This window comes from Camellia sinensis, chromosome 5 (assembly GCF_055761805.1).
Source record: "Camellia sinensis isolate YWXY chromosome 5, ASM5576180v1, whole genome shotgun sequence".
Lineage (NCBI taxonomy): Eukaryota > Viridiplantae > Streptophyta > Magnoliopsida > Ericales > Theaceae > Camellia > Camellia sinensis.
This window is the reverse complement of record NC_138965.1, coordinates 132883501-132907472: the sequence shown is the minus strand read 5'-3', so window position 1 is coordinate 132907472 and position 23972 is coordinate 132883501. Positions and strand designations below refer to the sequence as shown.

The 23972-nt window shown below is 35.5% G+C and overlaps 2 protein-coding genes across 2 annotated transcripts; one reads left to right on the top strand and one right to left on the bottom strand.

Annotated features, from left to right (window-relative positions):
• Positions 1–8478: 8478 nt before the first annotated feature.
• Positions 8479–11338, bottom strand: LOC145791691 (uncharacterized). Its single transcript, XM_082872108.1, has 4 exons — positions 11299–11338; positions 9687–9945; positions 8947–9535; positions 8479–8859 (listed from the first exon to the last, which is right to left on the bottom strand). The coding sequence occupies exons 1-4, from the start codon at positions 11336–11338 to the stop codon at positions 8479–8481; spliced, it is 1269 nt and encodes a 422-aa protein (XP_082728234.1).
• A 2584-nt stretch (positions 11339–13922) lies between these two features.
• LOC114281061 (PIN domain-like family protein) lies at positions 13923–22902 on the top strand. Its single transcript, XM_028223511.2, has 10 exons — positions 13923–14174; positions 14284–14364; positions 16540–16605; positions 16708–16813; positions 17689–17731; positions 18184–18256; positions 18817–18904; positions 22285–22341; positions 22428–22506; positions 22600–22902. The coding sequence occupies exons 2-10, from the start codon at positions 14294–14296 to the stop codon at positions 22611–22613; spliced, it is 597 nt and encodes a 198-aa protein (XP_028079312.1). The 5' UTR covers positions 13923–14174; positions 14284–14293; the 3' UTR covers positions 22614–22902.
• Positions 22903–23972: the final 1070 nt, after the last annotated feature.

Below are 23972 nucleotides of genomic sequence, written 5' to 3'. Positions count from 1 at the left end.
GGTGTTCACACCATCCCTTCGGTTAAAAGCATTCGAGTGCGTCTTGATGTTCACACCAATCCTTCGGTTAAAAACATTCGGGTGCGTCCCGGTGTTCACACCAACCTTTCGATTAAAAACATTCAGGTTGTAATAACCCGACTCTTGTATATGTTCTCTGGTATCTTTTCAGTCCCTCATTTTGTGCATTTAAACGCTTACTGTGAAATTTGATGTGAAATTACATTTAATTAAGTGAATGTTATGAATATGGATCCCTATCTGTCCAATGTGAGAAGTATCTATTACAATTCTAATGTTAGAATCAGAAATTGAGAGCCTTAGAGGCTTGATAACTTGAAATTGATTTTACATTTGGGACCGACATGATTTTTAAGTCATAATATGATTTTCTGTAAAATTTCAATTTGGAACGATTAAACTGATTAAATTTCATCCTTATCCACATTTTAGATATATATATATATATATGCTCTTTACCTATTTGATATAGAGCTATTATTCAAAACATCTCCTGAGGGTGAGAACAAAAGAAGAAGAGGGTTTGAGAGGAAGGAGAGAAGTTCATCAGGAACAAGGTTGGGAAATTTTGAGAGGGTTATGGAGATTTGACTTCAAGGTATGTTGCTCCATTTTAAATGACTTCTCTTCTTGACTTGAGTAAGAATTTCTCTATACTATGGAAGTTGGGGTTTACATATGGGTCAATCATGTGTTAAGTGATTAATTGGGTTATTGTTTCTTGTGTTGGATTGATTTAGAGTTGTATGGACCTATCTTGTGAAAATTTACATCCTATGTCTACAATTTCCATGCTTGAACTCAATTATAAGAACCATGTATGAATGAATGTATAGATGTGTGAGGAAATGAGAACTATTATGGAATTGAATTATGTTTATGAGTTTCAAGGAAGTAAAGATCTTTCAAATTGATCTTATATGGGTTTGTGAGACCTATTTACATGTAATTGAGCCATATTCTTATGATAAATTTACTTGTTTTTGAGCTTTACTATATGTTCACCAAGACGAGGGTTGCTTGAATTTGAGACTGCACAAACAGGTAGAATCGCCGCACATGCGGGGCTCACAACCGCATGTGCGGGGCTCACAGTTGCACGTGCGGAAAACAGGGGAAAATTGGGCGGAAGACAATGAAAAAAAGGCACGTGCGGGACCTTTCTGCCGCACGTGCGGGAGCCACTGCCGCACGTGCGAGAGCCACTGCCGCACGTGCGGGGCTCACAGCCGCACGTGCGGCCTATGCTGAGAAATTTTTCCTGCTCCGTTTTACGTGCTCGTCCTTCGGATATTTTTGAAATCTGCATTTGACACCTTTTTGATATCTGTAAATTCATTCGACACAAGTAAGTCAGGAAATGATTTAACAAAGAAAAACGAGCTAATTTACGAGTTATGTATGTGTGCAGGACACACTCCGGGAGGGACTAACGCTCCGCCACCATACTGTGAGTAGTAGTACAGTAGACATATATTTTACTTACCGTTAATAATTAATGTTATTAACGTTCTGTGCTTCGTAAGTAATTACGTTAACATTTATATAAAATTGTCGAGAACGACATATACTATGGATGTTGCACTCTGACTAAATTAATGAATACGATGAAACGGTGACGTGAATGATTAAACAAATGTGTATACCTCTGTATGATTCTGATTAATAGTTAATATTAACATTCTACTCTCCGTAAGTAAATTATGTCGTTCTTAATGAATAAAAGGGAACTTATGTTCATTCTTCAATAACGGTTTTAGTGTAAATATGAGAGCATACCATTTTGCTACTAATGGGCCTGAGGCCGTTCAGTTATAAGTCATCGGGTTTGGATATCTCCGAAGAATCAGAATAATTGGAAAAGCTATGTGTATTCGTATGAATCTAAAATAATTCTGTTGTGTTACATATGGACCCGAGGTCGTTTAAAACCTACGATATGAATGCAAAGGTTTAACATTATTATGTGCTCCCTGTAATAGTTACTATTCTTATTCTGTTATACACAAGACAACTGTGTTAATCCGTAACTAAACCATGAGAATCTTATGTGCACTATGGTACAATGGTATTCTTAGGAAACTGAGATTATTCTGTTTCTGTTTATCCGTTCCGGTTATGCTATGTTATGACATGATATGGATTATTCGGTCTTTAAGACCTAATGATTTCTGGTATGGAACAAAGTGATATACGGAACTAAGTGCTGCAATGCGAGTCACCTCTAGAATCCATGCGAGACACCTCTTGAGTCCATACATACATGAACTGGGCTTAAAGCCAATCTGGGCCTATGGCCATTTTGTATGATCTATGAGGCCTAGGGTCGTTCTGTGAAATCTATGAGGCCTAGGGCCATTCTGTGAAATCTGTGAGGCCTATGGCCGTTCTGTGATATCTGGGCCTATGGCCAATCTGTAAGCTCTGTTAGGCATATGGTCATTCGGTATAATCTGTTATGGTATGAAACAAAGTGCTGTACGGGACTAAGTGCTACAGTATGAGTCACCTCTAGAGTCCGTGCGAGACACCTCTTGAGTTCATACATACAAGACTGGGCTTAATGCCACTCTGTTTAAGGGCTTAATGCCACTCTCAATGCCACTTTGTTTAAGGGCTTAAAGCCATTCTGTTTGAAGACTAGGCCCAAGGCCGTTCTGGAAATAATTACAAAATAAGATTAACTACATGTATTTTGCATTATATACGCATTGATATGCATTGTAATTCAAGTTGATCATTGAATTATTAAAGTACTATTATTCATTGAGATTGTCTCACTCTGTATTTTGTCTAATTCTGTAGGTAGCAAATATGGAGGTCAGCCTTAACCCTCGATGCCCATCTCTCTCTTGTCAACCTCTGTGTGTCCAGGCATTTGGATGAAGCTTGCCCATTTTTGTGGAGTTTTGCTAAGTTTTTGGCTTGTACGCTAACTTCTTATAACATGTTTCCAATGTTTTTGTTATACGCCCAAGCAAGGGGCAGTGTTTGTATATGTGTATGTAAATATTCACCATCTGATGCACTGTTTGTGATCCTGGCATGCTAGTGGTCACTCAATGGATGCAGTTTCTTTTTATTTCATGTTATTTTATAATATATAATGCTTCTGTTCAAGCCCCATATGTTATGTACAACAGGTTAAGTGTCCACTTATGAATAGGTCATGCCCAAACTTTTAGGGGCGGGTTAGGGGCGTGACACGGGTGCATCCCGGTGTTCACACCATCATTTTTCTCCTTCTGCGTGCAACGCATTAGAATCTCGGTTGAGACCTCGGGTGTCCCCGACGGTTACGTCGCCCTTCGCCTTTCTTGTGTGACGCGTAGTTAGGCTTGCATAATTTTTTTACATCCTTTCTACATGAAATGTGGTTTAGCTCATGTTCTTCATGCTTGGCGTGTTCATTTACCTACTTCTTTTCATGATTGGAATCATTGTACCTTGTTTTAGTTATGTGGCATTTTCTTTGCATAGCATGTGCATTTAAATGTTTCATTGTACAGCCTCATTGCATGATCATAAGTTATGTTCTTGCATCGTGCATATCAGTTGCATTTTGACCTAGAACTATGCTAGTTTGATTCCTTGCAAACGGGTACATAGGTAGCCTGCGGGAATGACCATTTGTTTTCTGTCTTGATTGTTTGTCCAAGTCTTGCGGCCTTGTCAAAATGGGTCGTCTCTAGGCTTTGACATTCACTCGCGTCATTTCATGACTCCGAGTTCGTTCAAAGAGGGGCAACTGTAGACACCCCATTTTTTACGACCCTTCAAGACTTGGATGTTTTTGCAGGTACATCCGATGATGAATCTGGTTGCTCGCCGAGCGATCAAAGTCCTTAACGAAACGCCACAAGTTTGAGCCTTCCAAACCCTGTATCCTTTTTGTCTCCTTTTTGGACCATGTTGTGGTCTCTTCCCCTTGCAGTCTTTGGTGGCCTGTTGGCCATTGATGTGCCTTGCCAGTCATGACTGATGGCCGGCCAGCCACCAGTATTTTCTGTAGATATTTTGTGCCAGCTATAAGCACAAATGCACCCATCTTCACACACGTGGAGGGTAGGATCTCCTTGTATAGAATTCATGTTTTCTATATATAGGGAGGCCCTCTCTCATGTTTTAAGGTTGGAAGATTTAAGACTCAAATTTTTTTCTCTCTCTCTTGTATTTCTTTACACCTTTGCCTACTTACACTACACTTTTGCATATCAACCCTTAACCAAAAGTGATTATCTTTGAGCTGAGGTTGTTTGAGGCCCTCTTGGAGCTCTACAAGTTGTTTTTGGCTTGAATTGTTGCTTGGAATCACTCTTCTCTTCAAAAGATATAATACTAGTCTTTTGAGTTTGCTTTGCTTATTTGTTTTTCCCTTTTTTTCCTACAGTTTTGGGCTGGTTTTGAGCTATAAAAAACTTTGTTTTCATGGGCTGAAATTAGTGTTTTGGGCCATTAAAGGTTAGGGGGTGGTACATCCCTCTTTATTCCTTGTTGTTAAGGCCTTTGCACTTTCCCATTTTAAAACCACCTTTTTTTTGGGCCTTTAACCACTGAATTTCAGAGGTTTTTTAGTGGCAAAAAACTTATTTTGAAGTCTAAAATTGGAGAGGTTAGCCTCCCCTCCTTGTGTCTTGTTTACATGCCTAGTTAGCCCCATGTATTAGCTTAATGTTTTAGCTTTTTGTGGCTCAAGTCCAGCAGGTTTTGAACTCTATTTTGACATGTTTTAGCTCTGTTTTTGGCTGGTTAAGTCCTTTGAGTCTTGTATTGCATAGTTGTAGTGTAAGTCCATTCACTAGATTGTTGTTTGAAGGCTTTAACCACCATTGGTTTAAGTTAATAGCATGTTTCAGTGCTTTTTCTCACCTAATTCCAGCACTTATAATCTCTGCAGTCTCCCTCATTTCTTCACTTTTTTTTATCTGCTTTGAGGGTTGTTTCAACCTTAGGGTTGTTTAAGCTTGAGATTGAGGCTCATGCTTAATGGTTTAATCCTCTTTTGAGGGTTCATTACCAACGGCATGAAGCTTCTCTCATGCCTTAAACTATCCCCTTGGTTGACACTTCTTTCATCTTAGAGGACACTCACCAATGGACAAATTGATTAAAGAATGATTTGGTAACTAAAATGTGTAAACAAAATTGGCAAGTAAAAGAGACAAGATAAGCATTTCTTTTTGTTGCATTGCATGTGTTCAAATTGGACGTTAGTTTGAACACAAGGGAAATGGGACATTTCATACTCAAAAGTGATGAAATGTGTCACTTTCCTAGGTCTCCATTGCCCTTGATCATGCATGATAGGGTGATGGTTCTTGAGTGTTTTGTTTTGCATTTGTTAAGCTTGCACCCCTTGAATCACAAGCCATCATGCAATGAAACTGCTTTGATTAGTGGTTTATGGTTTAAGGTCACTATGCCTTGGATTTGTCCATAAAAAGGAGAGGTGAATTGTGCAGACAATCCTTGAAAAAAAACTCTTTTTTTGCTCTGTTTGTGCTCTACTGCAGCATGGTGATCTAGTGCATCAGTGCCTGGCAGGTCACCATCCATGGCCGGCAGTGAACTATTTATGGCCGGCAAGCCACCCTTTTGGCAAACAGAGGGCCGGCAGCATCCATCCATGGCCGACAAGCCACTGATGTAAACTTCAGTTGGTTTTAGTAAGATGGAGCAGAAAGGCTCTGGAAATGATTAACCCTACAAACAAAGGCTTTCGAGAGCAAATGGAGGTCTTTTCGGGCCAAAACCGAGCATATGCATCTTCCACTTCCCGGGGCGGAGCAGTGGCAACGTAGTTTAATGTCTTAATTGCTTAGTTTGTGTGAATTTGTGTTGTAAATTAATTAATTAGTTTACTAGTTGGTTAAAGTGTTGTAATAATTAATAATTAGCTTAGCTTAGTTGCTAGTTAGTTAATTCTTATTCATTCAGACCCTCATTCGCGAGGGCATAATGTTGTAATAAGTGTGCGTGCATGTGTGTATGTCTTCCAACCCCAAATCTTTCTCCCTTTTATTTACCCACTTTTGATGGTTAGATTAGGGACATGTTTTAATTAGCATATCGCATGCTTGCATCCATTCATCTTGTCTTGCATGCACCGAGGCTCGGGGCATCATTCAAACTGCATTGTCATTTCAAAACTTCTTTGAATACATGTTTAACCGCATGTTGTTCAAATCGATCCATATGCCATATTAGTAGCCGAGCCTATTAATTGCTTATTGCATGTGTTGTATTAGGCATCTTGTATAGTTAGGAATCATGCATAATTTGTAACTTTGTCTTCTTAGCTCAGAGTATTAGGTGAGTTTTTACGCTTTAGCATACTTGCATAAGTGTGAATGTTGCCATGATTAGCATGCTTGCCATGAGGCTATGTGCTTAAATGCTAAACTGCTTGAATGCCTGTAGATGAAGGCTTGTTGTTTGAATTGGAATGATTCAACGAATGTGCGTTTTAAGCCCACTTTGTTGAGTGGCAAATCATGTTTTAAGCCCACTATGTTTGGTGGCAAATCCGCAATCTTTAAGCCCACTTGAGGTGGCAAATTCAAACCATTTTCACAAACAAACATGAGTTGAATTGTTCCAACTTGAACAGACTAGTCTATACTTGATTGTGAGCATCACGTAGTAAAACTAACTTAATAACTGGAACAAAACACATAATGTTTATAAAAAAAATCATATCATGATTAGTAGAGGCCGATCTTTAATCGCGCAAGCGGGGGTGCTCAATTCATGACCTTCCCATCTCGTACCTAAGTTCCAGAGGCGAAACAACTTTGGTGATGATGGACACGTGGCCTTTAGCAGGAGTCATGGGTTTCCGAAATTTTTCTAAAATAAAATATTTAGGTGGCAACTCTGTATCTAGCAAAGCAGTCTAATTTTGGCTTTTTTTGATTTAAAATCAATTTTCCAAAAGGTTTGCCGGATTGGACTCTTTGGTGTTTATCAATTTCACATTGCACTTATGAGATTAGATTCAGAACCACGGGAGTCCGAACTGTAGGCCTTTCTTTTCAAACCTACCGAAAGGGGGCGCGAGAAAGGCGAGCTACAGTGTGTTCTGAACATTTCCGAACTAAAGAAAAGAATTCTAGATGAAGCTCACAAGTCGGTGTTTGCTATGCATCCAGGCAACAACAAAATGTATCGGGATCTAAAGCAAAGCTATTGGTGGCCCAAAATGAAGAAGGAAATTGCATATTATGTGTCCAAGTGCCCTCAATGTCAACAAGTTAAAACTGAACATCAGAAACCAGGTGGTCTACTTCAACCTCTTCCTATTCCAGAATGGAAATGGAAGCATGTGACCATGGATTTCGTTGTTGGTCTACCTCGAACTCCTAGAGGTATGGATTCCATTGAGGTTGTGGTTGATAGATTGAAGAAATCTGCACATTTCTACCCGTGAAGACCACTTTTGATGCTTATAGATTGGCCACTAGATATGTTGATGAGATTGTTCGTTTACATGGGGTTCCGATATCTATTGTCTCAGATAGAGATCCGAAATTTGTATCTACACTATGGAAAAGTTTGCAAAGAGCTATGGGAACAAAACTGAGATTTAGTACCGCGTTTCGTCCACAAATAGATGGTCAATCAGAACGGACCATACAAACTTTAGAAGACATGCTCATAATGTGTACCTTGGATTTTCAGGGGAGTTGGGAAGATTATTTGCCACTAGCAAAATTTGCATACAACAACGGCTTCCACTCCAACATTGGTATGGCATCATACAAAGCCTTGTATGGCAAGAAGTGTAGATCACCAATTTATTGGACAAAAGTCAGAGATAGGGCTTTACTTGAGCCCGAAATTGTGCAAGACACTTCCCAGAAGATTAAAATCATCCAACAAAGGCTCAAGACAACACAGAGACGACAGAAGAATTATGCGGATGTTCGAAGAAGACCTCTTGAGTATGAGGTTGGCGACCATGTATTTGTTCATGTGATTCCGATGAAAGGCCAACTGAGATTTGGTAAGAAGAGTAAATTGTCACCCCGTTACATTGGACCATTTCAAATTCTGGAAAGACTTGGTCCAACTGCTTACAAAGTTGCCTTGCCACCGGGATTCGAGAAAATGTAGAATGTGTTTCCTATATCAATGTTAAGAGGTTATCTTCGAGATCCGTTTCATGTGATTAATTACCACCAGAGCCACATGATCTTCACGTTACTCATGTTTGTCATATATGGCTGAAATGGCATGACAACATGGTATACCAGTTAGGTCCCACTTTCTGCATGAACAGGTTGAATCACCCAAATCAACTACAAGTTGTTGCCCATTGAAGCAATTGATTTGGTACCTCAGACCTCCTGCCCACATAGCAATACAATTGCTTGCATCTTCTTTCCTTTTCTCCAATGCTTGTATTATATTAGGACAAATAGGTCCTGGGTAAGCCGTCATTACTTCCTTTCTCACCTACATCCTCTTCATCAAGATACACCTAATGTCCTCTAACAAAAGGATTGTGGTTTTTCCTCTAGCTTCTAGAATCAAGCTATTAAAGCTCTCACACATGTTTTTGTCTAACATATCAGACTTAATTGTAGGTGTGAAATGAGATCTAGACCAGGTGCTTTGGGGTTTTTCAACTAACCAATTGAATGCATCTTCATCAGCTTCCTTCAACTCTTCCATATGAGCTTGAAATGCTTGTACATAAGAAGCCTTTGCAGCTTTGTACACAATGTCCTTCAGGTGTACCCCCTTGAAGCTATCTCTAAAATTGGTGTAAAGATGTCTAATGCAGAACCTATGCTCTGCCATGGGTGTAACCTCTATAAGTGCTGGACACAATCCCTACATTTGTAGGGGAAAAAAAAGTTACACACATTAAATGAACTAAACAGTAAAAATAAATGCATGAAACTTCCAATAAGCATTTACCTTTTGCTTGTCTGATATGAAGGTCACTCCTTGCTTGTTGAACCACCCAAGAGTGTCACACAATATTTCAAAAAACCATTTCCATGAACTCTTTGTTTCTCCTTTAACAACTACAAATGCCAATGGATAGCTATTGTTATTCTCATCCAAACCAACAGCTTGCAACAGTTGTCCCTTGTATGGCCCTTTCAAATGGCAGGCATCAACCCCAATGAATGGCCTACATCCTGCAAGAAAACCTTGCTTGCAACCTCCAAAGCATACAAAAATCCTTTGAAACCTAGGCTTGGCTTCATCTATTTCATGTTCTTCATTTTCTGCATCTTCATCATCTTCCTTGACTATGATAGTTGTCCATGGATTAGTTCTTTTTATCTCTTCAAAGTAATCCCATAACTTGGCATATTGTTCGATGAGGCTTCCCTCTATCAATTCTTGTGCTTTTCTCTTTGTCCTATATACTTGGCTCCTGGATATCCCAACCTTGTGCTCCTTTTGCACAGCTTGCTTGAATGACTGCACTGGAATAGATGGATTGGACTTCAATGTCTCCAAGTACTTCTTAGGCAGCCATGTAGAATTCACTTGTCTGTTATAAAAAAATTCTGCCACAATTGTGAGTGGGGACATATGTCTTTATCTGGAATGATGGTTGTCCTTGCAACTTGGATGCATAAAGCATCCACTCACATGGTGGCTTACAAGTGGCCCTAACCCTCATGCTATTATTTTTGACTAACTTAATAGCCTTCCCAGTCTTAATACCATGCTCCTTAATAGCAGCTTTCAATATTTTGGCAGTGCCAAAAACCATGCCAACCTTGAACTTTGGGTCTGCCATATCTGTGTTTGGATTAAACTCTGGGTATCTAACCTTGTTGCTTCTAGCCTCTTCATCAAAAGATTCATTAATGCTCTTGAGGTCATCAAATGTAGCATCAGGCTCTAGGCAGTCAATATGAGGTACCTCAACTCTTTCATCATTATGCTTCTGCCTCCCTAACCCACCCCATTCAACATTCCTATCAACATTAGCATCAAATAGTATGTCATCCTCATTGAAATCATGGTCACTATCCTCGGCAATGGTGCCGAAATTTGATGGGTCGTTACACACACCAAAAATAAACACTAAACTATACCAAATCCTTTTAGAATAATGGCAAGTCCAAGTATCGATCCACAGGGACAATTGTGAAATTAGACTAATTTAATCACTAAATTCCTAAATTAATTTTGATTGAAAAGATTAAGAGATTTTATGACTAAAAAGGAATTAAATAAATTAAGAAATTAAATTGACAGTTAAAATTAGGGTTTGAGATATCAATTTTTTGGAAAAAAATTCTAGGGCAAATAATTCACCACTAACCATATAAACGAGATTAAACATCGGCTATCAATTGCAATCCGGTTTGAAATACCCAATATTTCACAACTACAAGTTTGAAATATTGATCAAGAGGGTTGTTGCATTCAACGTACAGACACGAGTCATTCTGAGTAGCACGAGGTGTTTGCTCTAAACTACGATAGCAACACAACCCGTCTCTCGTAACATGACTTGTCTCGTACTTTGAACACAAACACAAAGAAAACTAATGTATGGAAAGTATTAAACAATCACAGAGAGTAAAATACTTGAAGAGATGAAAAGAATAATTATTATAAACTTCTGAAACATCCATACATTGATTCAAGCCGAATCACAATCAAAGCATATGAAAAATCCTATTAAATGGCTAGGGTTTCATCAAAACCCTAGAAAAGATGAGCTTAGCCCCTCATAGAGGAGTGTGAAGAGGTAGAAAAGATGGAAGACCCCATGGAAGTTGGATTGAAAGCTTGAGAATCCTTCTTTTCTTTCAAACCCTAGCCTCTCTGTTCTTGGAATCAATTTCAGAACCCTAATCCAGTCTCTTTCTTGCCTATTTATACTTCTATTGTCTTTCAAACAAGTTTAAAACATCGGGCCCGTTTTTTGAGAAAAATCAACGCACTTGTGAAAAAAGTCAACACACATGCGAGAAGCTGTTTTCTCTCAAAATTCTATATTTTTGCCCATTTTTGCTCCGACTATGTACAACCTGATTGACATTAAACATACATAAAATATATAGTTTGATAAGCAAGTAAAGTTAAGAGATCCTAATTAACGGCCTCAATGTTGTACAATTCGGCCTTAATCAGTCGACATGCATGAATATATAAACATATATTCACCTCGTCACTTTTAAACAAAGCAAAGCAAAAGTAGATTCTTTGACCCACCCAATGCTTCAACTTGCAGACAGCTAAAATAAAGCAAAATACAAAACCAAAAAAAAAGGTAAATAGTACTTTTTTGCTTACCATAATCTGGTATTTCATCACCAATCCTTACAATCTCCATATTTGTCTTTTCACCTCGCCAATTGTTTTCTTCTCTATCCACACCAATTTCAGTAGATTTACAATCAAACAATTTTTTCGTAACTTAATACCCTAGAAACGATTCGATTGTGTAGAGACAGAGAGAATGGACTTACTAATTTTGAGAAGATGCAAGTATAGGGACGATGGAAGTAACTAGGGTTTGAGGTGAAAAGACGAGTATGTCCCTCAGTAATTGCTAGAGGGAGCATGTGAGAGGCAGGTGCTGGCTTTCCGTCCAAAATTTCAAACGGGCGTCAATTATTGGACGAAATTGACATACTTCGTTAAATTGGGGGGTTAAATCGCGCAGTTGGAAATGTCAGGGACCAAAATGACACACGGGGTAAAGTATAGGGACTATTTCTGTAATTTGCCCTTTTTATAAATAATCTACGAATAATGCTTCGTAGCTCGAAAAAATTGGCCTGAAATGGCTCGAATACCCATAACCACATCGTTTTGGGTATTCCTTTTTTTTTTCTTCTTCTTTTCTTTTCTTTCCCTTTCCTCTCTGAAATGAAACAGACAGAAGAAAGAGAGAAAAGGCAAGAAAGAGAGAGAATGAGAAAATATGGAGAGAATGAAGAAGAGAAGAATGAGAAGGAGAAAAAAAGATGGAGAGAATGATGAAGAGAAAAACGAGAATAAGAAGGAGAAAAAAAAAGATGTAGATGAAGAGGAAAAAGAAAAGAAAAAAAAGAAGAAGAATACACACAGATCTGTGTGTGTATGCATACAGAGGAGATAGTGATGGCGGCAAGTGGCTCTCTCTCTCTCTCTCTCACTCATATATATATAGAGATATGTATGTGTATAGATCTGTGTATACACACAGATCTGGTGTTGATGATGATGAGGTGGCTCTCTGTCTCTCATATATATATATAGATACGTGTGTGTATAGATCTGTGTGTACACACAAATCTGGTGTTGATGATGATATGTTGTTGTTTGTTGTTTGTAGTTCAGATTCTACAATCTTTTTTTTTTTCTTTTTTTCTTTTTTTGTGATTGTTGGTTGTTGTTGATGATGATGTGTTGTTGTTGTTGTTGATGTTGATGCTCTATTTCTCTCGGTTCCCCAGCTCTCTCTTCTCTCTTTCTTCTTCATTTTCATCTTCTTCATCTTTGCCTCTATTTCAGAGAGAAAAGAGAAAGAAAAAAAATCCAAAACGACATCATTTTGGAATTCGAGCCAATCGGGCCAGCTCCCTCTCGAGCTACCTAGCAGCGCTGATAATCTACATACATAAATCTAAAAATATAACATCATATTATCAAAATGTGACGGACCCAAATTAAAAAGGTGTAGCCCACTTTAAAAATTGGAGAGAAAATGACGGGGGAGAAGTATTGTCCATATATTTTATGGAGAGATTCATGTGAAGAGTGAAATATTTGTCACATCGGCACATTTTGTTAATTAAAGATTTGAATTATGAATTAGTTTGGAAAGTAATTTTTTTGATTTTTTAATTGAAATATGAATTGAAAAAATTAAATATTTACACAAAAAATAAAATTAACATTTTTTGTATGAGTTTTTTTGACTTATTTATTATAGGGAGATTTATTAGAAAATCATTTTTCAAGTGTTTGTATTTCAATTAATCCATAAGACATTCTTGTATTCTAATAAGTCCTATTATTTGAACATTTGATCTACCAAATCCTAATTCTCATATTTAAAATATTTTATGAACATTTTTACCCTTACAAATATTTTTTAAACGGTTAGTAATTTAGTGATGTGAACATTCATATTTTATAATGTGAATATTCACATTGATGTGTGAATGTTTACATATTGACATGTTAACATTCACATTAACGGTATGAACATTCACATCACGGAACACTAACACTATAAATATGAATGTTATTAGAGGTATTTTGATAACTATATCACTCATAAGACTTAATGGAATATAAGAAAATAATGTTAACTAAATGAAATATAAATAGATGAAAAAATATTTATGAAAAAGTGTCCCTTTATTATATTAACCTCTTGCAATCTTAAATTTTAAGATACTAGGAACACAGAAGACCCAACCAAGAATGAATGTAAGGGGTGGTTTGGCATAACCCATTTTAGCCCATCTTTTTATCTTTTTATCTTTTTTTGGATCACATCAATCAATATCTCCTCTCTACTTTTCTACACATCTTTTTATAAAAAGTCAAAAAATATACTTGTTTAGAACATCCCAAACCACCTTTAAATGTCTTACAAAACATAGATCTTACGGATGAGCTATCTCGTGTGAATATTGAACAAAATATTGGCAAAATCGCTAAAATTACCTAAACTAAATCAAACTAAACCGTGCATTTTTCAAGCTCAGGTAGGACAAGGCACGTTAGTGGTCTAGGGCTGACGGAGTCGTACGAGTGACGATTTGACAAGCCAACTCACCTCTCAAACCGACCTAGCCGAACCCGCCACCTGTATTTAATAAAACATAGACTCACACACTCAATCAAGAAAATTATTCAATACCGTTAAAGCACCATATACTCATACTCAAAATCAACCATCAATTAATTAATCTCATATTATTTCTCATTTTTAACCTAAATCGTGAGTAATTATATCCTTCACCAATCAAAACCTACCGAGCATCACGTGTCATATTGAGGAGTACTGACAAATCAACCCACAATCAATTCCGAACTAAACTGAGTCGCATATCAGATTCCTAGGGAAGAGTTATCTCGCCTCACTGCCTCGCGCTTCTCCGCCTCCCTTGCCGATTGCCGTAGATCTCCGCCGTTCACCACCGCTTGTCGCCGCCAATTGCCGTCGCCTGGTACTCTCTCTCTCTCTCTCCCAAATCAGGGTTTAGGGTTTGTAGGGTTCCGAAGAATCCAAGTCGCACTGAGTGTAAATCGCTGAATTCGTGTTTAATCACTTCACAGAGAAACAAAGATGGGAAAAGCAAAGAAAGCCCCCAAATTCGCGGTCATGAAGAAGCTTGTAACCGCGAAAGCTATTAAACAGTGAGTGAACTCAATCTCTCTATTGTATGTCCTTTTCTGTGTATATAGATATATATTTCTTCTGTGGTGGTCTTCGTGATAAACAGGTATGGTTCGATCACGTCAAATTGGGATTGTCCTTGTGTGCAATGACGATAATTAGAGACTAATATGGAAATTATAAGCTTTTTGATTGATAATTGGTGTTTGTCATTGTTTTTGACTGAGATTATTGTTTCTTCGCCTCTAATTTCAACTCGAGGTTGTCTGTTTTTTTGCTAATATGTTTCCGCTGTTTCTATTGTTTTTGTTTTGTCCAAATTTTGTGTTCTATTTGGTGTTGGTTAATGCAAATATGCCCTTTTTAGTCACATATTGGAAATGACTTACCTAAATAAGATGGGGTTAATTTCACTTTTATGTAGTCCAGTTCGAGACCATTGTACAAATCAGTAATGGTTAAATCCTAATTTGATGATCAAAAAGATAATTTTATAATTTAAACAACTTAAATCATATAAACATCCATTAAATTGGTTGTGGGGTGTAGTTGAAATAATAAGAAAAATGAGTGTTTCGTTATATGATTTAAATTGCTCAAATTCTGAAATAACATTTTCCCATTAAATTAGGTTTCAATGGTTATTGATTTGAATAATCATCTCTAATTGGACCATATGAACAGAAATTAGAAACTTGAGGGACTAAATAAATGAAATTGATAGTTTAGGGAAGTAAAAAAATGAGAATAGTCTAGGGGATAAAATTGGGGTAGTGAATGTTGGAGATAGAACTGTTTTATCAAATTGGTCAAGTAGGCTTTTATTGAACAGTAGTTTGTTGATTTGACTGTACATATTCTGTACTGTATTGATAATCCCACTGTCGGCTCAGATCCAATGTTTTATTGTTTTTTTGCTGGCATTTCTATTTCAAATCTCTTTATATGTATATATACATCAACATCTTTGATATTCGATTTGAGAGATAATAGGTTTAGGGGTGGTTTGGGATGATCTAAATAAGTGTACTTTTTGACTTTTTGTGAAATATGAGTTGGGTTTGAAGTGATGTGGTAGAGAGGTAATGTGACTTAAATAAGATGATGTGACTTAAATAGGATAGTGATTTTTTGGCTTTTTGGCTTTTTTAGAGGGGCAAAACACCAATAAATCCCAAATTTTAATATGTTAAACCATTTGGTCCTGCCTTTTATTTTGTAGACTAATAAGTCCTATTTGAATGTTAAAAGCTCATTATGGGTTTTTTTAGATTTCCCTCCTTTCTGAACATTAGCAACATTAACTACACTAACAACATTATCAAACATCAACTACATCATCAAACATCAACTACATCATCAAATATCATCAATATCACCAACATTGATCAAACATCAACTACATCATCAAACATCAACTACATTATCAAACATCATCAACATCACCAACATCATAAAACATCATCAACATCATCAAACATCAACTACATCATAAAACATCATCAAATATGAACTACATCATCAAACATCATCAACAACACCAACATCATAAAACATCATCAACATTATCAAACATCAACTAAAATATCACCAACATCACCAACATTGTGAACATCATCAAACATCAACTACATCTTCAACCTCATCAAACATCATCAATATCACCAACATCATAAAACATCATCAACATCATCAAACATCAACTGCATCATCATACATCATCAATATCACCAACATTGTAAATATCATCAAACATCAACTACATCTTCAACCTCATCAAACATCATCATACACCAATATGGGATACAATATATTGATGTTTATACAATATAACAAATAAAGATACCATACCAAATATAAAATATAACAAACAAAGATACCATACCAAATATAAAAAGGACTAAATGATTTACAAAAAAACACTCAGGACTAGATAGAGCAACATTGCCCAATATGGGATTTATGAGTAATTTTTCCTTTTTAGAGTACCCCAAACAAGGCCTTAGATTTTCAATTAAATGTGTTGTTATGGAAGAATTAGACATCATTGCTTGCTTATGATTTATAGTTGTTCAAATATTGAAGGACAGAGTAGTAATTGTGACTAAATTTTAATTGTACATTTCTTCTATTTATATATATGTACATATTTGTATTTCTGTGTTTCATACTATTAACAATCTTTATGTATTTAGCCACAAAGAAGAGGTTTTGAACCCTAACAAAAAGGATTTGCGCAAGGAAAAGCTTCCTAGAAATGTGTAAGCTCCCTTCTATATGACTAGTGTTTATGTGTACGTCTTCATGTATGTAGATATGTTGATGTACATAATTCAAATATTTGTTTTGTTTATGTGGTGCAGGCCGTATGTTTCATCTGCTCTTTTCTTTAAGTATAACACTGCACTGGGGCCGCCTTATCGGGTTTTGGTTGATACCAACTTCATCAATTTCTCCATCCAGAATAAGGTGAGTGTTCTTTCAAAACTTTTGTTGTTTTTCGTGCATTCACTCTAATGACACCGTGCATTTGATATTCATGTGTGGTGCAGTGTTTGGTTGCTGATAAAGTTATGGGAAACCAATGAATTTAAGGTTTTTTTTTGAGCTGGGGAGAATAAGTTAATGTTTGATATTGTCATTTTGATTGCAATTTAATACAATGACAAATTGCTGTCACTTGAAGAAGCAAATTAATTCTAATTCAATGGCATCCTTTTTGTCCACGGCTACTTTTCTTGTTGAAAAAATGTAATGAGACGATATTTCTTTGTGACTGACTTGAGAAAACAAAGTAAAGGATTTGGCTTGAAAATGGTTAAGTTGAGAACTTTCATTTCACGCTCAAATTTTCCTCTTTTTTCTCTTTCTTACCTCAATTATTGCTAGGCTTGGATGATGATTTTGTTTTTATTGGATATTTTAACTATCTATCTAGCATATGGCTTTAGAAACTGTACTCAGCTTAGCATGATTCATGTATTTGGCTTAGTAGAGTTTGGGTCTCTGTTTATTGAAGCAGAACACAACCAGTAACATCATTTCAAGTTTCTCTTTCAATTATTTCCCCCAGTTCTCTTAGCTAACCAATGGAGTTTATATAATTCGTGTTAATCTAAAAGAACATTAGTTGTCATCTTATAAATGTGTTATTAATATTGAGTTCTTCTTTTGTTATTAAAAAAAAACAAACAGTAATCTTCCCAGTGGTGGTATTGATGTTTGTTTAAGTTCTGTTTATGTTAATTAACTGGTCTATTTCTTGAGTTTTTAACTTGTTGACACTGGCATTACTGTGCTATGAATGCTACAACTAATTCATTTTCGTATATATTCTGGTGTAGTTGGATTTGGAGAAAGGAATGATGGACTGCTTATATGCAAAATGTAAGTTTTGTATTACAAGTCTTTGCCTTAAATATATTAATCACTGCCTTTTTACTGCATGTTGTCCTTTTTTCCTGTGCTGTTGTTAGAGTTTCTTGAGAAATGTGTATTAAATGTAAAATTTAGACTTTAAACATCAACATAATGTTGAATCTTGATTTCATTATCATCAGTGGGTAACTTCACAATTTCTAATTGCACATCCTTGGTCAGTAGTTTGCCATTCTAGTCTGGCCCACAGTAATCCCTTTGGGTTGTGTGGCAGTAGGATTACTGCCATAGAGTTCATTTCATCGTTGTCTAGCATTTAGGTTCATTTCATAGTTGTCTAGCATTTAGGTCAAATTTCTATCGGCACTTGTAATAATTATACTGGTATCTGTTGTTTCTTGTTGTTCAATCATGCAAAACTTATACTTTTGTTAAATTCTATTGGCACTTGGGTTTTGAAGGTACTCCTTGTATCACCGATTGTGTGATGGCAGAGCTTGAGAAGTTAGGTCAGAAGTACCGTGTTGCGTTGAGGTATGCTCCCATGATTCTTTCTTGGGAATTCCAATTCTAAACTACTTTTACTAAGATCTAGTTGGGAATTTTGTTTTTGCCATTATTGTTCTTCAGTTATGTTAGAAGGAAAACCATATAATTCCTGTGTTTCTGAATAACAAGACTGCAATTTTATCTTTATGAAAAGATGCATTCACTATGCAAGAAGTGAGTAGAAGATATGATATTCTGCACAGAAAGTGCGTTGAAACTTTGAACCAAATGCAAGAGGAGGACTCAAACTTAATGCAATACAAGTATTTTTATTTTCATCAACCATCCAAAAATATATAAGTATAATTTAACATTCATTTACGAGTATTTATGCCTTGGGAATGTTGTTATCATTTCAACTTTCCAGTGGCTTATTGTTTGTGTTTTATTTTTTTTTTACCATCTTCTGTTATTATGATTTTAATGACAATTCTCTTGATAATAAGAGTATTTGGGATTCTTAGCGCTTTGGTCTTTTGGGTTACCATGCCCTACTTTTAAATATTCTCTTTACTTTTTTTTTTTTTTCCCTTTCTCTCAAACAGGATTGCAAAAGATCCTAGGTTTGAAAGGCTCCCCTGTACTCATAAAGGAACCTATGCTGATGACTGTATCGTTGATAGAGTTACCCAGGTACGATTTGAAACCATCTATCTACTGTTCTATGTGTCCGTTCATTTTGTTCCATGTTTTCCTTTGCCCCTAGACCTCATAATATTTGAGATTAAGGCCTATTTTGGCAAGTAGCTAAAATAGCCTAAAAGCCACTACAAAAAAGTCAATGGTTGCGTTTGGTAAAGTTTTCTAAATATGATTTGATAATAGAGTTGTATTTTGAGTTCATGAGTTTTGGAATTATGATTTTAGTGTGGAAAATTTGTTTGGTGAATGAGTTTTGAAAAGAATTTTGAATTGAGTTGGGAATTTTTGATGTAACATATGACATTTGATACAAAAACTTACAACTCATAACCAAACACACAACTCAAAATTCTATTAAAGCTCATAAAAAAAATTTAAAAATTCGGAAAATATTTTTTATTGAATATATAAAAATTAACATGTGTCAATTGCCCCCCCCCCCAAAAAAAAAAAAAAAAACAAAACAAAACAAAAAAAATTACACTGTTCCGGTCAACTGGCCAGACGATTGGTTAACCCAAATTTTCCCGCTTTCGACTGCGTTTTCAAAAGTGAGCGTGGAATTAATTTTGGAAAATCGTAGGTTGCGTTTGGTAAAGTTTTCTAAATATGATTTGAAAATAGAGTTTTATTTTAAGTTTGTGAGTTTTGAAATTATGATTTAAGTGTAGAAAAATTGTTTGGTTATGAGTTTTAAAAATAGTTTTGAATTGAGTGTTGAATTGAGTTTTGAATGTTTGATGTGACATGTAAAATAAGAAAATTTGTTTGGTTATGAGTTCTGTAAAGAGTTTTCAAAACTTAATTCAAATTGTTATAACTCATAACCAAACACACTATTCAAAACTCTATTAAAAATTCTAATCAACATTTATAACCAAACTCTTTTTAAAATTCAATTAAAAAAACTAATTATTAACAAAAAATAACATTAATCAATTTTTTTAATTGAAAATACTACAAATGAAATAAATTTTTTTTCAAAATAAATATTCAATTACTGATTTATTGTATGTTTGATTCGAATTATTTTTTTTGAATATTTTTGATTTAAAATATAAAAATATATATTATTTTTTTAAAAAAAAAATCAAAAACAAATTCCCATTTTTTTCCCCAAATAATAAGTGCCATTTGCAAAAAAAAAAAAAAAAAAAAAAAAAAAACACCATTGTTCCGGTCAACCAGCCGGTTGACCGGGCGGAAAACCCAAAGAGTAAATTCCAAATTCAAACTCCCAATCTGCCTACCTACAGTTGAGATTGAATAATAGAACCAACAATAGGGCTACCCATTGGGTAGCACAAGCCTGTGTCCATAATGACCTTCATGTAAGTTGGGTTTCAAACCCTCCAATGACTCTCTGAAATTGTTGGGATTGATGCTCTTCTCCTGTGAGGGATTCTGTGTAACTCTTTTTGTTCAAAAAAAAAAAAAAAAAACTCCCAATCTGCCTTGTTTCAGAGCTGCATTTGATAAAAAAAAACCCAGTTACGAGACACCATCATATTTGATTCCACACTATGGGTTGGTTGGAAAGAGGGAGAGAGAAAGGGGAGAGAGTGAAAATACCCAGAATTTGTCATCTCACATGCACATAAAAACAGAGTGACAGAGAGATCTGCCAAACACACATTTCAGCAGGTTTTCAAATGGGCGCTGGAATTAACTTTTGAAAATTCAAATCAAACATGACATTGGAATGTAGGGATGGAATTATAGTTTGAAAGTATAACCAAACAGAGCCGTAAACAAACATCATGTTCAAATCAAGCTCTGGAACTAACGTTCTAGAGCTCCACCAAACAGAGCCAATTCTTCTCCCTAATTTTCTGCAATTTCTTTTTTGGTAAAAAGACAAAAAACTAACTAAAATAACTCATTCCCAAAACTACCCTAAGTTTTAGTATATTTGTTTGCCACTTCGCAAATATTCAACAGTTTCAGATATATGCTAGAAGTTACTTTTGGTTTCAGTGTACCAAGTGTGGAGTAATATATGATAGGTAATATAGGGATATTATTCTTTCTGTATAACCATTGGTTTTTTTTTAATTGACTTGCAACAATTTGAATGGATACTGTTTGCTTGGGGCTGCCTTTGGCATCCATCTTTCTTGTGTGTAATAAGATTATGTAAATGTGACTTCGTTTTCATCTATAAAATCAAAATCTGGAAGAACATTATCCTTAAATATCTAATATAAAATACTAGGGAAATTAACTCAATTATAAAATGTTAGGATCTGATAGAATTCAATTTACAACCATTTGCTATTATTACGGAAGACCTAAAGCAACTCCAACACACTACCTTGGTTTTGTCTAATGTGCAGTAAACTAATGCTTGGAAAGTCAAAATTCTACAAATAGTTTTCTACTTTTCTTATTCACCTTTGGGTATTAACTATTAAGCCCTCATGACCCTTTTTGACTTTTTTCATATCCCAGGAAAATGGTTTACAGGGAATATTTTTTCTGAAATTTAGTCTCAAACGGGGGGTACTTGGATGTGAACTTCACATTGTGCCTGCCAGTTTTTTCAACAAAGATCTTGTTACACCATATTATTATGACAAATATCAAACTCAAGTCAATGTAATGAAATTGCGGTTTTGAAACCATATAAAGAACTAACAGATAACTGTAAACATGTAGGACAAAATTGGCCATAAACATTGCAAAGCCTCTCTGTTCTCTGCCGTTCGGTTTCTGGTTTTTATTCTGTTGTGTCTGTTTTGACCTCTATCTCTGTACAAGGGCTTCTTGTCCTCTTTCCTCTTCTTGCTTTTGTTTAATAAAATTCTTTGTGGATGTTTAAAAAAATTCAAAAAGTGGCTCCACCTGTTGAAACATACCCTGTTTATGCTTATTGTTGAAAGGTTTTCATGCATTTTGTTCAATTATGAAGCTTTCCTTAAAGATCAACTTTCTAATGGCACCTTTTATGGATCTGTGTCTTGCATGTTATAAGCATTGTAAACGATGCCACAGTTCATTTTTTTTTTAGGTTGTTATGTTCAACACTGCCATGTTTCCATTTTTTGTTGCATAATGATTGTATAGGCTTAAGGTGGGGTTTCTTGAATTAATGGATGATTTCCCCGTTCCATTTGACGTGTTTTTTTTCATTTTGAAGTTTTATATGCTTTAATGAAAGTAACCTATCAAAAAAAAAATAGTTCTAATGAAAGTGAAAATGGATTTGTCAGGGTTGTCATTTTTATTCATCACTTGTTAAATGATTGATCAAGTCTTTTTGTACAGTTTGTGGCTTTTACACTAAGTGTTTTCATAATTATCCAAATTGATCCGTTGCATCCCTCATTCTTTTTGCTGACCAATTTACATGAAATATTTTTTTGGCACAGCATAAATGCTACATTGTTGCTACATGTGATCGAGATCTGAAACGAAGGATCCGCAAGGTACAATAAATTGATGATGGCTTCCTATTTGGTTATTTTACAGTGTCTTTGGATTGTGATACATTTATATGATGGTTGATGAACAGGTCCCTGGTGTGCCGATCATGTACATTACAAAGCACAAGTATTCAATTGAGCGGTTGCCTGAGGCTACAATGGGCGGAGGTATACTAGATTGACTGAAGCCTCCTCTACAATGATATTTCTTGAGTTTTTCTTTTACATATTTTATTCCGACACTTATATGTTTTGTTGCAGCTCCGAGAGTCTGATGTCATGAGGTGCATCTTTCAGCGATCAATGCGCATAGTTTCTATTTATCTAATGGTACAGTGCTGTGGTATGTCATATGAAGATCCTTGATTGGTGGTTCTAGGAACTTACCTTGGGGGATATGGTTCTGGCTTCTCTACAGTGCATTGGGAATTTTTTTTTTCGAAAGTCATTTTTTATATTTATATTTGTAGTAGTAGTAGTAGTAGTAGTACTTTCTTCTTTCCTTGATGATGTTAATTTATATCCATGGATTATAGCTGATAATTCTTCTTCTGTTTTTTTTTCCTTTCTTTTCCATTTGTGCTTTTGCTATTTTTTTCTCTGAGCTTTCACCTTTTCTGGCTAATTTTCTAGGCCCTGTTTGGGGCTTTGGGGCTATTGAACTTATTTGAAGGTGCAAAATTAGTGTTGAAAAAAGGACATGTATGAAATTGCCATTTTTTGTTTGAGGGCAAGTTTCAAAAAGGAAGCAGCTTGCCTCCAATCTGAAATCGGTTCGGCCTGTGAGGATTCATCACGGGTCTCGTTTTAATAATTCGAACTGTTCAATGTGTAGAACTCGCCGAATACTATATGTCTGTTAAAAATCACGTTGATCGGATATCGATAGTTATCTCATCGGATCAGTTTTTTGTCAATCGTTAATTTGTTCATTGTTATTTTTTTTTTATACAAAACTGATTTGATCATATAGCTATTGATATCTGATCAAGAGATTTTTATAGACATATAGCACTCGATGATTTTTACACATTGAACGGTTCAGATTATCAAAACGGAATTCGTGGTAGGTTCTCACGAGTCGAACAGCACTGTCCAGTTCAATCTCGGACTAGAGGCAAGTTGTTCCCTTCAAAAAATGTTACCAGCTTTCCATTCTTTCTTATATTTGACAAAGCAAAAGGAGCGGAAATATTTATTTTATCGGTCCCTCTATCCATAATATATAAATTGTATTTAGATTTTGAATTTTTTGATTTGTATAGTGAGAATAAAATAATAATGGAAAACATAAATGAAATAAAGCTTTAAAATTTTTTAATCCTTTTCTCTTTGTTGGGCAAATTGAGGATTGAAAGACTTGTCTATGAATCTTTTGGCGATAATGTTAAAAACACATTTTTTTAATAAGAGAGTCGTACAAAATAAGATGATAATTATGAGTCAAGTGAGGGATTTTTATTTTTATTTTCAATAAATAGATAAATGGGCTAATATCATTTTGTATACATTGTTCATGGCTTAGACATTATGATTGTTAAATTTAATTAGGATCGGTGAGATTTGAAATAAAAATAAAAATGGTGAGATTTGAAATAAAAATAAAAATTGTAAATTTCAATAAGATCATAAAA